Below are 15,837 nucleotides of genomic sequence, written 5' to 3'. Positions count from 1 at the left end.
ACTGTACTACCACAGAAAAGGTGTTCCTGGCACTAAGGTCTAATAATCCTAAATAGTTGATTGCAAGAAAGCACAACCAGTTAAAGGGAGATTTTCAGAAGTAGAAGTGGCAGTTAAGCCATTGACTTTCAAAGGGAGTTGGGTGCCTAATTGTTATTTATGCCTTTAACAATCTTTCCCTTAGCATACATTAGTGACTAAAAAGCACAGCTCAAAACACACACTCCTAATATATATATATATATATTATGGAAGTTCAAGCCAAAAATATTTCCAAGTAGCCATTCCAGAATAATAAATAGCAAAACATTTGGCCACTCTCTTGCCCCATCTTCCCAGCAAAGTTATATTCATTAACTTAGTCTTTCATCCCCAATATGTATTTGCCAAACAGACACCCATCCCCAATCTTTCAGTCGTAGCAGGTCCCTGAAGTTATAAGCATTGTACCTTTCTCCTTTTGTGCTTGCCAAAGGAATACAGAAAGTAAACCATTATTCTGCACTTGCTGGCTGCCTTTATTTGTGTTCCGAGTGTATGCTACTTAGTAGGTGATAGGAGTTAACGAAAGGCAACACACATTACACCAAAAGAGTGTGCCACCTTCACTCCAATGTTTCTAGCATTAGATTTCACATAAGCTATTATCCTTTGTAGAATAATAAACAAGGAAAAATTATGAATACCTGCTTGTAAAGCCACCCCCGCCTGATGACTGGTGCATTAGGATTCCTCTTTATTGAGTTTGATCTCTTTCCAAAATTATGAATCTTCTTTGAAGATCGTGACGTCTAAATGGAATTGAACATGTTAGAAAATGCAGCATCAGAGTCCATTAACACTAGAAAATCATCATACATTTCTTTCCTCAGATTTTTGTTCTCTATCCTTGAGAATTGAAGCATATTGCTTTGTTCCTTTTTAGACAGAGGAGTACAATAATTGCCATACAGCTTCTGCTGGCTCCAGGATCTCTAGATTTTTTGCAGTGAGAAAGAACACCCAGAGCATAACCGGATCAAAATATTTTAAACAGAGATTTAATGATGCATCTGACGAAGTGGGTTGCAGCCCACAAAAGCTTATACCGGCAGAAATTTGTTAGTCTTTAAGGTGCTACAGGATTCTAGTTTTTTCAGATATTTAATAGAATTTTAAAAAACAAAAATACTGCTGACGCTGTTCTAAGACAGGACTTGAAAAACAACTTACGAAACATTACAAGTAGTAGCAAGAAAACTATAACTATGATTGATGGCAATCATTAAGAAAAGATGGTCCAGAGCAACACCTTGGTGAGGGGGAAAAACAGCTTTCTTCTGTTCCCAGCACAACTCCAATCATTGGGAAAGTGGCCAGATTGCACCCTTGAAGCTATCTCTGGCTTCTGATTGAAATTTTTTCATACCATCCTCTGGTGAAATAGCTTTTGTTTCTGTCTGTTCTCCCTTCACAATCTTCCCGTTCACTTTCTCTTGGCCATTACAAAAGGGAGAAGGATCTTTACTACTTGCTCTAACAGATGTTTTGGTGGTTCTTCCCCTGTAACTCCAGCACCTATTTCTGATGCTGCTTATAGTTTTTTCCAAGCAGCTACAGAATGAAGTTAAACAGCAGCTATGAAACTAACCAGAGTCTTGTTTTTTTCACTCTTCTTCTGCTTCAAAGCAATGAGCAATAGCAGATGTACTGGAGTCGTTCACCATAACTTAAATACCACTCTACACTGGTTTACAATTAGCTTTCATTTGGAAAGTTACCTTTTTTGCAAACAAAGGCTATTTTTTACATTAAAGCTTAAATTTCACAAAATTGAATGGCTTATAGGCCAGTGACGCAGAAAGTTTCCCTTTCATCAAGAGCAGGGGAAGTATCCTAGGTTCTGTTCCGGGCTCTACTACAGACTTACTGCTTGACTTTGGACAAGTCATGTAATTTCTGCACCTCAGTTTACCAAACTGTAACATTGATGAGATACTTCACTACCTCAAAGAGGCATTTTAATGCCTTAATTGATGTTTGTGAAGAGTGGTAAGATATTCAGATGAAAGATCCTTATAAATGTGAAAAACACTTATTGCTTCTTGTCTCTACAAACTTGTGTTCCAAAAATTATTGCCTGGATTTGGGGTTGCTCTGTGAAGATGCTTTCTAAATTTGGATTGCTATACTGACCTATGGCCTACAAAGGCTCTAATCCAGAGAAACAATTCCACAAGTTATAAGGAAACAAATTTGAAAAATGTACAAACACATGACACAGCCAACATAAATGTTGAACGTGGTCAATTATGGCTTTGCTCTCAGATACACAATTTGGCTATCTTAGTAACCCGTGCAAAAGACAGCTCCTGGATTGCATAAGATAAGCAGAGAGAGCACAGTCATCACTTAGATGTTATAGAACAACAATAGAGCACAGAGGTATCTTGCCGACTAGGAGTCAACACAATAATAAACAAACAAGATCTCAGTGGGAATTAATTTTCAGAAAAACAAATACTTTAGTGTTCCCATTGTGTTACTGTTACATTTCAGCTCTGCCTATAAACAGAGAATTTTCCACATAAGTAGACAATATTAAGACAATAACACTGACAACACAGGAGATGAGGGAGGAAAAACAGGATTTTTAATTTTAATACAAAATTCAAAAGGAAGACTAAGCATTTTTCTGAAATTCTGATTTGTTTGTATTCTCCTGGAAGCATACTATTAATATATTTCTCTACCAAGTTTAAAAAGCATAGATCTGTTAATATGGCCCTACTTTAACTGTGGGATAATTGTTTAAAAAAAAAAAAAAAAAATTGCAACTGAGTTGCAGACAAGCCATGGAAACATTATGGAAAAGTAATAACAGACATTATTTGCCATAATAAAGTCCACTATTACTTTTCCGTGATTTTTCCACTGTTGGCTGCCTGGGGCAGACAGGGCTCCTAATGTGAATCCAGCACACGACAGGGATCCCACTGTCAAAACTGGGGTGGATGCCTAATACTGTGGGATCTGCAATATCTCAAGTTAAGTAGGTATTATGTATGGTTAACTATTAACAATTTTGTAGTGTCATCCTTGTGGAAATGAACAGGATACTTATTAGATTTCAAAAGGACTTTTTATAATATAATAGCACATGTAACACTGCATAGTATATTTTACCTAAAGAACAATATGCAACTTTTGTGAACATTATTCTGTGAACAACAGCATACAATATTAAAACAAACAAACAAAAAGGTTTACATTCCAAAAAGCTTTATTAAGGGATTTGACTCAAACCCACAAGATGAAAAGAACAGGTAATGAGGCTGTTTTAAAGTTAATTTGGAAGTAAAGGAACTGAACAAAACTTGGTTTAGGAAAAAAGCTAAAGCAATTTAAAATACACACAATGCAAAACAAAAGTCAAAACTGTTCTAAAGTTCAACATTTTGGTTTGTGAAACTGGGAAGCTCAGAAGATTTATTATACAAAAAGGAGAGGGAAAGAGAAAGAAATGACGGAATAAGTTAAAGATCAGGTCTGACAACAATATAGTAGAATTCTAAAACTTGGAAGTTACTGTGACAAATATAATTCAAATTATGATTATTTTCATAGATTTTTGTAATTGTTTTCATAGACATTTCCCTATGTCCCAAAAATATCTGATTACTGAAGCTGGGTGAAATTTTTCACCAAAATAAGTTATATTTGGTCCAAAATGCAGTTTTGATTGACACAACTATGTGAAAATTAGACACAAGTTTGTCAAATAGTTTCAGTCAAAAAATTTCACAAGGGGACTTAAGTGTCATTCACAAAAAAGCCAGAAAATCTCTCAATCGCTGAGTAATAGGGTAGCCTCAATCATTCCTTCTGAAGCTATTCCATTCTGTATAACATACTTGATTAGTCCCTTGGTCAGCAAGAGAGTGAGAATGACTCTATAGACTGGAGGTTTTGGCATTCACCTGGAGAAAAGTTCCTGCTCCAGTGACTATTTATACACAGTGGAACAGCTTCAAAAGGAGACCGACCTGCCCAGAATACTCTATAGTCCAATGAACAGGGCATTCTCCTGCAATGTGAGAGACAAATAATATCTGCCCCACATCAGGCAGATAAGGGAATTAAACTTGGGTCTCCCACATTATAAGTAATGCCCTAACCACTGGTACAAAGGCTGCAAATGAGGCAGCAACTCCATCTACTTGTGAATCTAGTCCTTCATTTCCTTTCCTTTTTAAAAAAAGAGATGGCTGGAAATGAAAGAAATGTTGCATGTCACCTGAAACAAAGTGTCAACTTTTTTTAAATGCCTTCTTTTTGGGTGGAGGGAAGAAGGGAGCAAGAGAAGGAGGTCTCACCAAGTGTCTCAGCAAGACCCTTGCTGCTTGGTCTCACTCAGCTCACCTAATCTTTTGCAGCAGACTCTGGTTAGCGGCTTTAGACTCTACTCTGTATTTGTAGAAGATTCTATTTTCAACTTTTTTTTTCAAAAAAGGCAGTTACGCTACAAATACATTGTACTCCCAGAGCCTTGTAAACATTTCTTTGTCTCAGCTGAGCTTTAGTGGTTCCATCTGAAATATGAAATTCCTCATTATCTCCCACAACTAATTAGATAAAACCATTAGCAATTTTCATTAGTTATCCCTGAAAATGTTTGCGTTTACAAACAACTTTAATAAATTGCCACCAATATTTTTGCTTATTTTAGAGGTAACCAAATGTAGTTTTTTCTCTTTCCTTTGTTTATGGAATGCCTAAATAACTCCTCTTCCTACTATTTTTTCTCTCATGCATTATAATACTATTTTAATCACAGCCTATGAGAGAGACTAGTGTTGATTAGACAGACCTGGCACCTCAAGTTCTCTATTCATAGACAGAGGTAGACATCAAAAGTGATAGCAAACCTCTTCATAGCTGTGCTAAAGTTCCTCAATACTATCACTCAGGGCCACTTCTAAGCACAAGAGGGAACAGTTGTCTTTTAAATGCATTCAACCCATGAACCCTCTGAAATTGCCATAAAAAAGGCTGATTAGTGTCAACTATGGTTTCTATGTTGCAGACACTTGTCTTCTGTACCATTTTTCATAGTTCAGTTACAATATTGCAAACACATTTACTTTTGATAACATATTCAAAAGCTACTTTAAACATATTCACGATCATAAGTAGTTAATTTAGTAATTGAAACAAAGGATAATGAGCACAGCTTTTAGTATAAAAGCAGAAGTCTGATTTCTCTAAAAAGTAGCTCAATAAATCCCATATTTAGTTAAACAGGTCAAAATCTCTAACTGATGAATTTAGACAAATGCCTATAATTAAATAGCCAGCGGCAATCTCCATTTCTTTCCAGTACACTGTCAATCAATCAAATACAGTTATTTTAATTTTGTCTGTAAACACCCTAAACCAATTTCCTTACTACTTTCCAAGTGGAAATTAACATATTTCCCCTTCCCTTCATCCACATTTCACCTCACATAATTAATTTAACACAGCTCTGTTGTAATCATTTTGCAACAGCATCACTGATGTCATCAGCAGAGTCCTGAGAAAGATTTTATTGTGCTTAATTTGGAGGCTGCTCCTGCAGCGACTTAGCAACTATTGCAAGGTCACACTTAACAGTAGCATTTAAAAAACAAAAAACAAAAAAAAACTAACAACACTGCTACTATTTTCTCAGCAACACTGTATAAATTAAGGCATTTTCTAGAATATGGAAGTCTTATCATTAGATAACGGTAATAATGTAGGTCAGGTTTTTGCCTGACCTATTTAACTGTGTCCATTTAAAACAAAAGCTGCTTTAACAGCAGTTTCCAACATGCTCAAAATGTCTCATTTTATGGGCCATCCTAGAATATTTATTTTTTCACAGAGAAAACAAACAGGGTTTCAATCCAAACTTGCTGAAATTTATCTCTCGGTTAAACACTGACAATTCAAAGTAAATATTATATTGCAAATCTGATTCATTTGCTGGAGAACTGCTTTGCTGTGTACAGGCTTTCAGTGCCTAATTTAACAGTAATGTTTTTCTTTTTGCAACTGAGAAAGTAAAAATACTCAAGAAGAAATGTTAACTGTTGACTAGAAGACAGATGGCACTGCTCATCTCATCACTAACCTAGGTGTCATCTGTCTCTAACATTTTTCTAAAGATTATCAACCTATTATGGCAAAATCCAATGAAAATTTTCAGTTTTGTAGTAAGTGGCCTCTCCTGAAAAGAAACTTGTGGTTATATATCACCTTCTATCCAAGGATCTCTAATGCCTTCTGGTTCATAACCTCTGACACACTGAAGTATTACTTTCCAGTTACAGATAGGGAAACTGAGGCACAAAATAATTAAGGTGCATTATCCAAGATCCCACAAGTAAGGCAAGGCTGGGAATAGAATCCAAACTCCCTCACTTCCAGTGCTGTGCTTTAACCAAAAGAGCAGTCTTCAAAAAAAACAAAACAAAAACACAGATAGCTTATGATTTCATGGGTTACTGAACCATTTCCCTAGTTGCAATGAAATTCTAGTACTGGTGGTTGCTAGTTAAAATGTAATCTTTGCCACATGATCTGTTGGTCTGTTCCCATAACCTCCGTCAAGGGCGGCAACAAATCTCTTACTAATTGCTGTACTTCCATACTTCTTCTATGAGGCTGTTTGATCAAATCTTTCAAAGGGTTGTACAATTGTCTACATGCACACTTACCTATATTTCCACTCAAACACAGATTTGTTCATATACATCAGTCATCTAATACCAAAGACAGTTTAAGAACGTGAAAGTAATAAGAGCCAAGAAGTCTGTGACAAAAGTTACAGTTTTAGTGATAAGTTATTTCAGACACCTCAGCTTCCAAAAAAAACCCAATCAGATCATCAAGTGCCCTGAGATATACATATGCTTTGTGTCTTTTATAAAACAGAATGTTAATTACAAAAGTTTCTCTTTAATTATAGAACTGTTTGCTATCTTATGGAGTAATTGAATAATTGTACACTAATAAATAAGTTTTGGATATGACTTACTCTGCCCACAGGGCTCATTGGATGGACAACATAATCTGATGTCAAATTAGAGTTGGAAGCTTCACTTATTGTGTTTGCTGGTCGTTCCTTCTTTTCTTCAGATGTCATAGTTGCAGCCGTCCTGAAAACAGAAGATTCAATAACACTAGAACCTGCTGTGTGTGCAAACTGCTATTAAAAAGCATCCCTAAGATGTTATCTAATAGCAGCTGTGTCCTACTTCTCCAATTTTGAAAGCAAGCAATTCAGATATCATGGGAAAATTACCACCACAAGTATTAAAAAGGCCATTAAATGGCATAGCAAAACCAAACTTAGTTCTACTATAGAAAATTCTTAAAGTTGTTTTAAACTAATTCAAACTCACCAGCACAACTAGTAAGAGAATACTGCATACCAATCTCATGTTAGTAAAAATATGAGATTATTTTTAAGTATTACTGAGGTTCAGTCTGGTAATCTGACTAGGTGCACAATGCTCAGCCATTTGATAACCAGGGATCAGGAATTACTACTGCATATAAATTCTTGGTTCCCCTACACCTTCAGGAAGGTCAAAGGAAATCATGTCATTTATAATTTATTCTGCAAGAGTAATGAAACAGTAGTGAACAAATTTATTATCCACCTGCTAAGGAAGCTTCTTGACAGGGCAATGGAACAATTAACATTAAATGGGAAAGGGGTACTAACTGCTATAGGAGATACAGAATGCCAATATATTCCAGAGCAATTCAAATGGATCATTAAAAATGTGCCTTTTGATAGCTTATTGGACTATCCTGCTAAAAATCTGTTTATTCTCCATGAAAATTGGATGGGATAACTGAAGTGACCAGTAAAATAATGGTGACAGCATTATATTGAAACACAGAAAGCCCCATTTGTGCTAGGTTTTTTTTTTTTTGGTTTGTTTGTTTGTTTTCATTATCTCACTATGCTTTGGTCTTGGATTACCAGAGTGCAGGAGAATTAGATTATAAAAAAAAATCACAATTTCTATATTAATGATTGGAACTCTGTGAAATTTATGAATTAAGAATACATGTATTTTATACTGTGCAAAGCACATTTCACTTACTGTTCATTCACAACAAAAATACAGTTATCCTGTGATGGCTGTCCTGTTACTGGATGCTTGCAGGTCACTTTCCGTTCATTATGACTGTGGAGAAGAGAGATATGGCATTTATAAAGTTACGTATTTTGTAGCTTTCTGTACAATTCTTTTAAGGATATAGTGTAGGTTCCAAAGACAGGGAAAGTAAATGGACAGTTCATTAAGAGTTCCCTGTGATGTCTGAAATTTAACTCCTGGCAACTACCAATGTAAAACATTTATGTGGTGTTGAATGTTGTGTCCTTATCCACACTACAGTTGAAACCACACAACCAGTTTATAGTTAAAATAGATGCTAATTTGCTTTATTTATATGATTGAAACCCTTATGGTAAACATTCTAACAATTTAGAGAGATTTGAGAGCTAGCGAGGAAAATAAAATATTTGAGTTTTTAATTCTGCTCTAGGGATAAAATTATTTCTAATCTGGAGTTTGGTAATTTAAGTAAATAAAAAATAAATAAAAAACTTCCAAGTAAAATGACATGATATTCATAAAGTTAGGAAACATTATGAACTCATAAGAGCCAGAAATGAGAATAAAGAAACAAAATTACTGTTAAATAAACCTGTTTCATTTTAACTTAATCAAGCACAAATAAATTACATTTCATGGTCATATTACCCCTGAATATTGTTTATGGCATCATAATGAATGCAAATGTTATAAGTATTAGTTAGGCACAATAAATTCATGTAACAAGAGAATACGTTAAAATCAATTATTTTGAAATGATGTACTACATTCTTCTCATCACTATAGGGAAGACATATGACTAACATTTGGTGCACAACTAAAACAGTTCAAACTGAAATCTAGAATAGCCATCTAGACTATGGCACAAAGGTATTTTGCATGAAGTATTTAACAAACTATCTCAAGATCCTTCATGTAATTTAATAACAGAAGGAGGGAGGGGAGAAATTAAAAAGGGACAAGGGAAAATGTTAGATTTGAAAAGACACTGAGTTAGTGAGACAAACATCTATATGAAGTCTGTTCAAAATAGCAGGAGCTCTATAACAGAAGGTTCTTGCACCAGCAGTACCAAGATTTTGGTGCACGACTGGCAGACTAAAGTCAATGCTAAAGGAAGAGGAGGATAGTAAGGATAAGCTAAGTCCATAAGAAAGGCTGTAACCTTTCAAAAGGAAGTTATTTTGAATAAGGATGCCATGAGCATAAGAACAGGATTCATCTGGTCATTACACCAGAAACATATAAGTATAAATACATCTGTTTTGCCTATACAAAAAAAAATGCTGTATTCCCAGAAGCGTATCTGCTTCATATGAAAGTATCATGTGTACATGTGATCCCAATGCAACTTTAGTTAGTTTAGATATTTTATCCTCGCAAGAGCTTCCTTATGGCTTTAAGTGGAAAATGGCTTGAAACATTCCGTAATACTGGATTTTCTACCCTCCTACCAGAAGATGCAAATTGTCAAAATCATTTGTATATTGGGCATGCCTTGGAATGCTGCTGCTGCCTTTTCCATTGGGTTACGTTTCAGGCAAAAGTCAATCCCATCAAACCCTTTAACATGTTGGTAATTTTTCAAGATTTCCTACACTGGAAATATTTTTTTATCATAGTCATCTTCGGGCAAGAGGGTAAAAACCTACTGTTACAGAATAAGAGTTGCAGCAGAGACTTAGGATGGGGCTTTTTGAATATAGTGTATTGGAGGAAATTCTAGTTAAAGTTACAGACCTGTGAGATGCCGAAATGAGAGCATAAAGGGTCAGGCTGAATGCCTAGCTTCTTGACTATAGAAAACAAGTTATATCAGCATCTCTTCCTATTAATGAATGCATTAAGTTCAACATGGTTATCTTAGAAGTAGAAGATGATAAATGTCCCTGTGCTATTCTGGCCCTTTCCTTCCTCTGCACATAGTAACTTTAAGTAGTATTTTCATACACATTTAGTGCAAGGAGTTGAACTAACAAGGAAAAGAGGTGGAGGGCCCCAAGGCTAAAAATCAGAAATATATTGCAAGATGTCACAACAAACATAAAATGAAGCTAAAATAAAAACATTAAAATGGAATCCCAACTTAGACATAATTCTCTCTCACCAGAAGCAGACTTCATCTAAAGTTTTACGATTTCAAGGCTCTGAAGACAGACTTTGTAACCACAAAGAGCCAAAAACACAAAAACAACAAACCATCACAAGATGGTTTTCTTCCATGTTCTGTGTGAAACAGAGTATACACTTTTAGTTGCTTAGGCAAAAGCAAAGAGAAACAATGGTCTTGTTGCTAAGGCGCTGTGACTGGGAGGCTGGATCTTTGGGTTCCACTACCCACTGTACCACAGACTTCCTATCCGGGGTGACCTTGGGCAAGTCACTTAATTTCTCTATTCTGCAAAATTCCCCATCTGCAAAATAGTGGTTGTGCTTCCCTACCTCATAGGGACGTTGAGAGGATAAGTACATTAATCTCTATAAAGCACTCATATCAGAATCAAGAAGGTCACGTAAGCAACCAGAGAGTAAGTGTGTATGTCTTTCAAATTGAACTCCCGTTGCATCTGATACAGAAAAATGTCAAAAGGATTTATAATGGTGTATGAAAACCTACAACCTATGAACTGAAGTGACAGAAGATCCCACCCTAAAGTCTTCAGATACTTCCAAAGTCTTTTATATCAAACTGTCATGAGTACATCTCGAACCATTTACATATATAATCAATGCCATACATCCAACAGCAAATGCTTTGCAATATGAAATGGGATTCTTCATTTTCAGAGAGAGAGATTGTTTGTGTCTAGGCAAGTTCAAAAAAATTTGGAGTAAACATTAGAAAAACTTGGCCAATATTCCCCTTCATTTCTATTTTTTATTTGTTATATTTAAATTACAGCATTCATTTTTGTTACGATATTTATTTACCAGATTTTTAAAAAATATTTACTGATAAAAGACCCATCCCTCTCTTTGTAGAAGGGAAATACCCTTAAAACAAAACTGCACTATTATTGCACCAACTTTCCAAAAAAAGTTCACTTACACAGATAAACCCGGAAAATGTCAGCCTTCCAGTGAAACTTTCAGAAAGTTACAAAAATCTTAAAATTGGTTCATAATGGAAGCTTATGCCACTTTAAGCATAACCTGCGGCTATAGACACTAACATTTTAACTATATAAAATACTGTTCATCTCACAAACCTTGCTCTCTACCCCCCCAAAGTCTTAATTTCAGCAAGATAATCACAGAATCATAGAAGTATAGGACTGGAAGGCACCTCAGAAGGTCATCTAGCCCAATCCCCTGAGCTCAAGGCAGGACTATGTAATAACTAGACCATTCCTGAAAGAAATGTTAACATTCCCCTGGCTGACGCTCATGTTAAAACCATTAGATCTTAATCTTTGCAATTTCATACTCATGCCCTAGTCACAATTCCCCTTTCGTACAAAAATCTACAGTAAAAAAAATTAAAGCTTTTTTCATGTGCAAGCAGTATTGGCTATAATATTCCAAAACAAGGAAAAGAGGTAAAAATGTAACCTTACCCCTCCCCCCCTTATGTCACAAAGTCAATTTAAAGCAGTGGTTCTCAAACTTTTTGTATTGGTGACCACTTTCACACAGCAAGCCTCTGAGTGCAAACCCAACCCCTTTCATTCCTGGCCACCATGGGCTCCCCACTCCTCCTTTGCCCCTAACCTGTGCAGGAAACTGACCTGCATGCACAGAGCAGCTGGCATTACTGCTCGCTCCCCCTTCAAAAGCTGATCCTCCACACACCCCTAGAGGACTGTGAAATAAGGAGCAAGGAGCCTAAGTGGAGGGCAGAGAACAGCAGCTCCTGATGCTCACCTCACAGCACAGTCCAGGGGAGGAAAGTGACCTGGATGCAGAGAGCCCTGGATTTGCTCCTCACAGCCTCCTGGGGGGGCATGGAGGAACGTTGTGGGGGCTGGGTGAACAGTATCTGTGTGCCACTGTCCAGAAGAAAGCAAGGAGGGTCTCAGCCCAGCGCCAATTCGGGGCTCATAGCTCTGCCGTTGGCAGCAATCCCAGCTCACAGCCACGTGTCTGACTGGGGCTTACAGCTCGCAACCCCCACAACCACTTTATGACCCCACACTCCCCCCCCCAGTTGAGAACCAATGGTTTAAAGGAAGTTGTGGATATTTCGGGCTAATAATGACCAAAGTATATCATTTCCTATATTTTCACTACAAGTAGCAGTTTAGCCTCTGAAAAAATATTGTTTAGAAAGTACATCCATAACCTTTGAAGGGCCATGAGATAGATTCTGATCTGCTTAGTCTGCCATCCCAAATAGTTACAATTCTATGTTCCCTATCAAAGAGATAATGGCTCAGAGTAAAGACAACTAAGTTACAAACATCACTTCACAACATCCATTTTAGGTGGTCTTTTTTCCTTCACTTCAATACACTCACTTTCTTGATCTCTCAAGAATATTCACAACACCTGAGGTTATGAAATACAAGACACAAATTGAACTTTTATCATAAAATAATTAGTTTCACCTTTTATTCCCATGTGTCCCTGGTGGACACTGTTAAGCCACAACCAACTAAGTTGGCCATAAATGGTGGGATTTTAAAAAGTATCTGAGGAGCAGAAGTGCCACTAACTTTCCATGGGATTTGTGTTTCTAATTCAGGCATCTTTTTAAACTCCAGCATTAAGTCAAAAAAAGGTGTCACTCCTCAGTTAGATACGGAGATGTAAACTTCTCTTTAATGTTTACATTGACAATTTGATACACCTGGCCATCAACTGGCATCCCAAAAAACTGTCAAGAACAACTTACACACAAAGGCATGACCTAGTTCGACAAGAAGCTGTGTTCATGTAAATGGCATGTAAAGGTCATGTAAATGGCAAAAATAAATGGAAAATATGGGAGAGAAGGGAGCGATCCCAGATGACTACACAAAACTGTTTGAGAACAACAACAACTTTTAAGTCAATAATTTCAGGATTAAACCTAGAAAAGAGACACCACTTTCCTCTCCATCATTCAAACTGATATGTGATGAATTGACAGACCATGTCTGAAGTTGAACACTTGGTCCAATAATGAGCATCTAGTAAAAGAGGCACCTGAAAAGTTGGCATGGACATTATAAAATTCCATTTTGAAGCAAGGAGCCATTTCCCTTCCTTGTTCTAGAAATCTCTGCCACTAACAAGGGCAAGGAAGATGCGGTACACTCCTTTTCCCCTCTTTCCTAAGCCCAGACTTCCAAATGAAGCCATGTGAATGAACATGCATTGAAGTTGCAGCTAACAATGAATGTCAACTTGTTCTAGTACTAAAAAAAGTGCTTCAGGTACAGAAACAATTTGTTGACTAAACCCCAAATATTCTCTTTCAAAAACAGTTGGTTTTATTTTCTCACCCCCAAACAGCTGGGTTTCAGCACTATTTTACCTAACATTTTACTGAGATTTCTCAAAATACTCACATAAGATGTATCCCCAGGTAATTTCTATATCCCTTCTATATAACAGTAGCCCCAAGGCATTTATTTACACCCTTCATATCTTGTACTTCATTGAAAATTTTATTAAAAGCTACTACTGAGTAGTCACAATTTCCAGTATGTTCAACTTAGGTATCATACAGTGACCCACAAAATTCCACTCTAGGTCTCTATACAAGCACTGTATTTTGTATATTACATTATGATAATGTGCATCTCATTTATACAACTCAGTGAAAATTAAGCCAAATTCTTCTCTTTAATGTTTCAGCACATTCATTTTCCAATCCTCCACAACCCCAAAACTGCACTTCAAAATTACAGTGTTGCATTTTTGTGTGTCTGTACTTGTACTGCGGGGTAAGGATTGTATTACAGTGGGATTAGAAGCCAAGATATTTTAACTCATTTGTTCCTTTTGCTTAAGCAGAAATATATCATCCTTGTGATATATGCATGGCAGCAACACTTTTGTCAATATGTAGGTTCAAATTCTGTTCTTGGTTACATCAGTAAAACAGAGTAACTGTTAGTAACACTCAGGAATTAGCCCAACTCCTGGCATTAAAATAAGGCCATTTCAACAATATGCTCATGTCTAGATCCAAATGGAAAAATCAAAACTTCCTTGGATATTTTATTAGTATTCGTGATCGCATGTTCTTTAACTCAATACATACAGTTGGCTGTTATATATGCCACTGTGACAGCAATACTCAGACTGAGGCTCCCAAGCCACAGTGGCTCTTTAATGCATCTCCTGAGGCTCTTTGCAGCTCACATTAAAACACTGATTTCATTATTAACCAATTTAAGTCATCAATTAAGATGTTTTTACTATTATTAACCAATTGTAGTTGATAAAGTAATATTTGGTCAGTCATTTTGCTGTGAGAATAATATTTATTTTTATATATATAAAATTGTAAATAAAACAATGAATTCACATTACTGTGGCTCTTTTGGTAACGTTGATCACTAATTTGGCTCCTGAACCACGGAGGTCTGAGAATCATTGCACTGAGGTACCTAGAACTCCAGAAGTAGGCACAAGTTGGCTGAGAACATTTCAGGTAGGCATTCACTAATAAATAAGCTATATTTTGTGCATGTGTCATGGATCTTATTTTGTTCTTAGTTCCACTAAGATCCTTCGATGGTCACCTGTTAAAAAGTGAGTCAAAATTTCAATTAAGTTTTAAAATATCTTGGGGAGAAATCTGTTCTCAGCTACATGGTGTAAATCAACTGAATTCACTATAAAGGAGCACAATTTAGCTTGTTCCAGGTGATTTTGGAAACCAAGAGTTCAATTTTTTCCCATCTCAGTAGTATAGGATCTGATACTACTTTGCATAAGATCCAACAAAACCCAGTGTTCACACATGGAAAGCCATCATCAACATCTTTCAGGGTAGCAGCTTCAATACACTCCATTTTACATTCCACTCATGCTGTTGCCTTCTAACCTCTGCTTCCCTCCCACTCCTAACCTTCTTTTAGATGACTATTCAGCTTGTACCACAACTTGTAAACAAACTATTACACCTTCCCTCTCTCTGAACAGACTTGTTGCAGTGTTAACTTACTCTAAACCCTGGGCTACACTACAAACTTCTATCAGTATAACTATGACGTGGTCTACATAACACTTTTGACCAAATTAAGCCTTTTTTTGGAGGGTGGGGGGAGACACGGACGACAAAACAGTGCTGGAGTACACACTGCAATCAACCCCCAGACAAAACTGCCCTGTTTTTCTTTTTTTTTACAAAATAAAACCACCTCAATGAAAGATGTTTTGGGTTTATGTCGGCTTAATTAGGGCAACACAGTGTCAATGTAGACACTGTGTCCTTTACATCCGCTGTGGGGCAGTCGTTCTTGTCAATTTCACCACTTTAGTGGAGCAGTGAAATTCGCAAGGAAGCCCCAGCCACCCAAATGGAGCAGCTGGACCCCACTCAGGGCTGGGAGGAGGGCAAGAAGCCTGGGTGGCTGGACCCCACTCCCCAGGGCTGAGAAGCCCCAGGCGGCTTCTTCCTGGGAACGGGTAGGGGAGAAGTGTGAGGCTGGTTCCTGGCAGGGAACCAGGCGGAGGGAAGGGGGGAACCCACTGGGAGCCCAGGAGTATGAGGGACTCCCAGCAGGGAGCTGAGAGATCGGTCTCACCTTCCTACACTGAC

General features: G+C 37.0%; 1 protein-coding gene across 5 annotated transcripts in view; it reads right to left on the bottom strand.

Annotated features, from left to right (window-relative positions):
* The window catches only part of PLEKHA5 (pleckstrin homology domain containing A5), a 312,397-nt gene that overhangs the window by 141,718 nt on the left and 154,842 nt on the right, over positions 1-15,837 (bottom strand). For all 5 annotated transcript variants that reach the window (XM_067559175.1, XM_067559171.1, XM_067559176.1 and 2 more), the window contains exons 4-6: positions 8,124-8,207; positions 7,043-7,163; positions 687-791 (exon numbers count right to left, since the gene is read on the bottom strand). In XM_067559175.1, coding sequence (XP_067415276.1) covers positions 687-791; positions 7,043-7,163; positions 8,124-8,207 — 310 coding nt within the window. The remainder of the gene's footprint in view (positions 1-686; positions 792-7,042; positions 7,164-8,123; positions 8,208-15,837) is intronic.

This window comes from Emydura macquarii, unplaced genomic scaffold (genome assembly GCF_026122565.2).
Source record: "Emydura macquarii macquarii isolate MOO-44397 ecotype Brisbane River unplaced genomic scaffold, CSIRO-AGI_Emac_v2 contig_2205, whole genome shotgun sequence".
Classification (NCBI taxonomy): Eukaryota; Metazoa; Chordata; order Testudines; family Chelidae; genus Emydura; species Emydura macquarii.
Note: the sequence above shows the minus strand (reverse complement) of the source record. Positions and strands in the feature narration are given on the sequence as shown.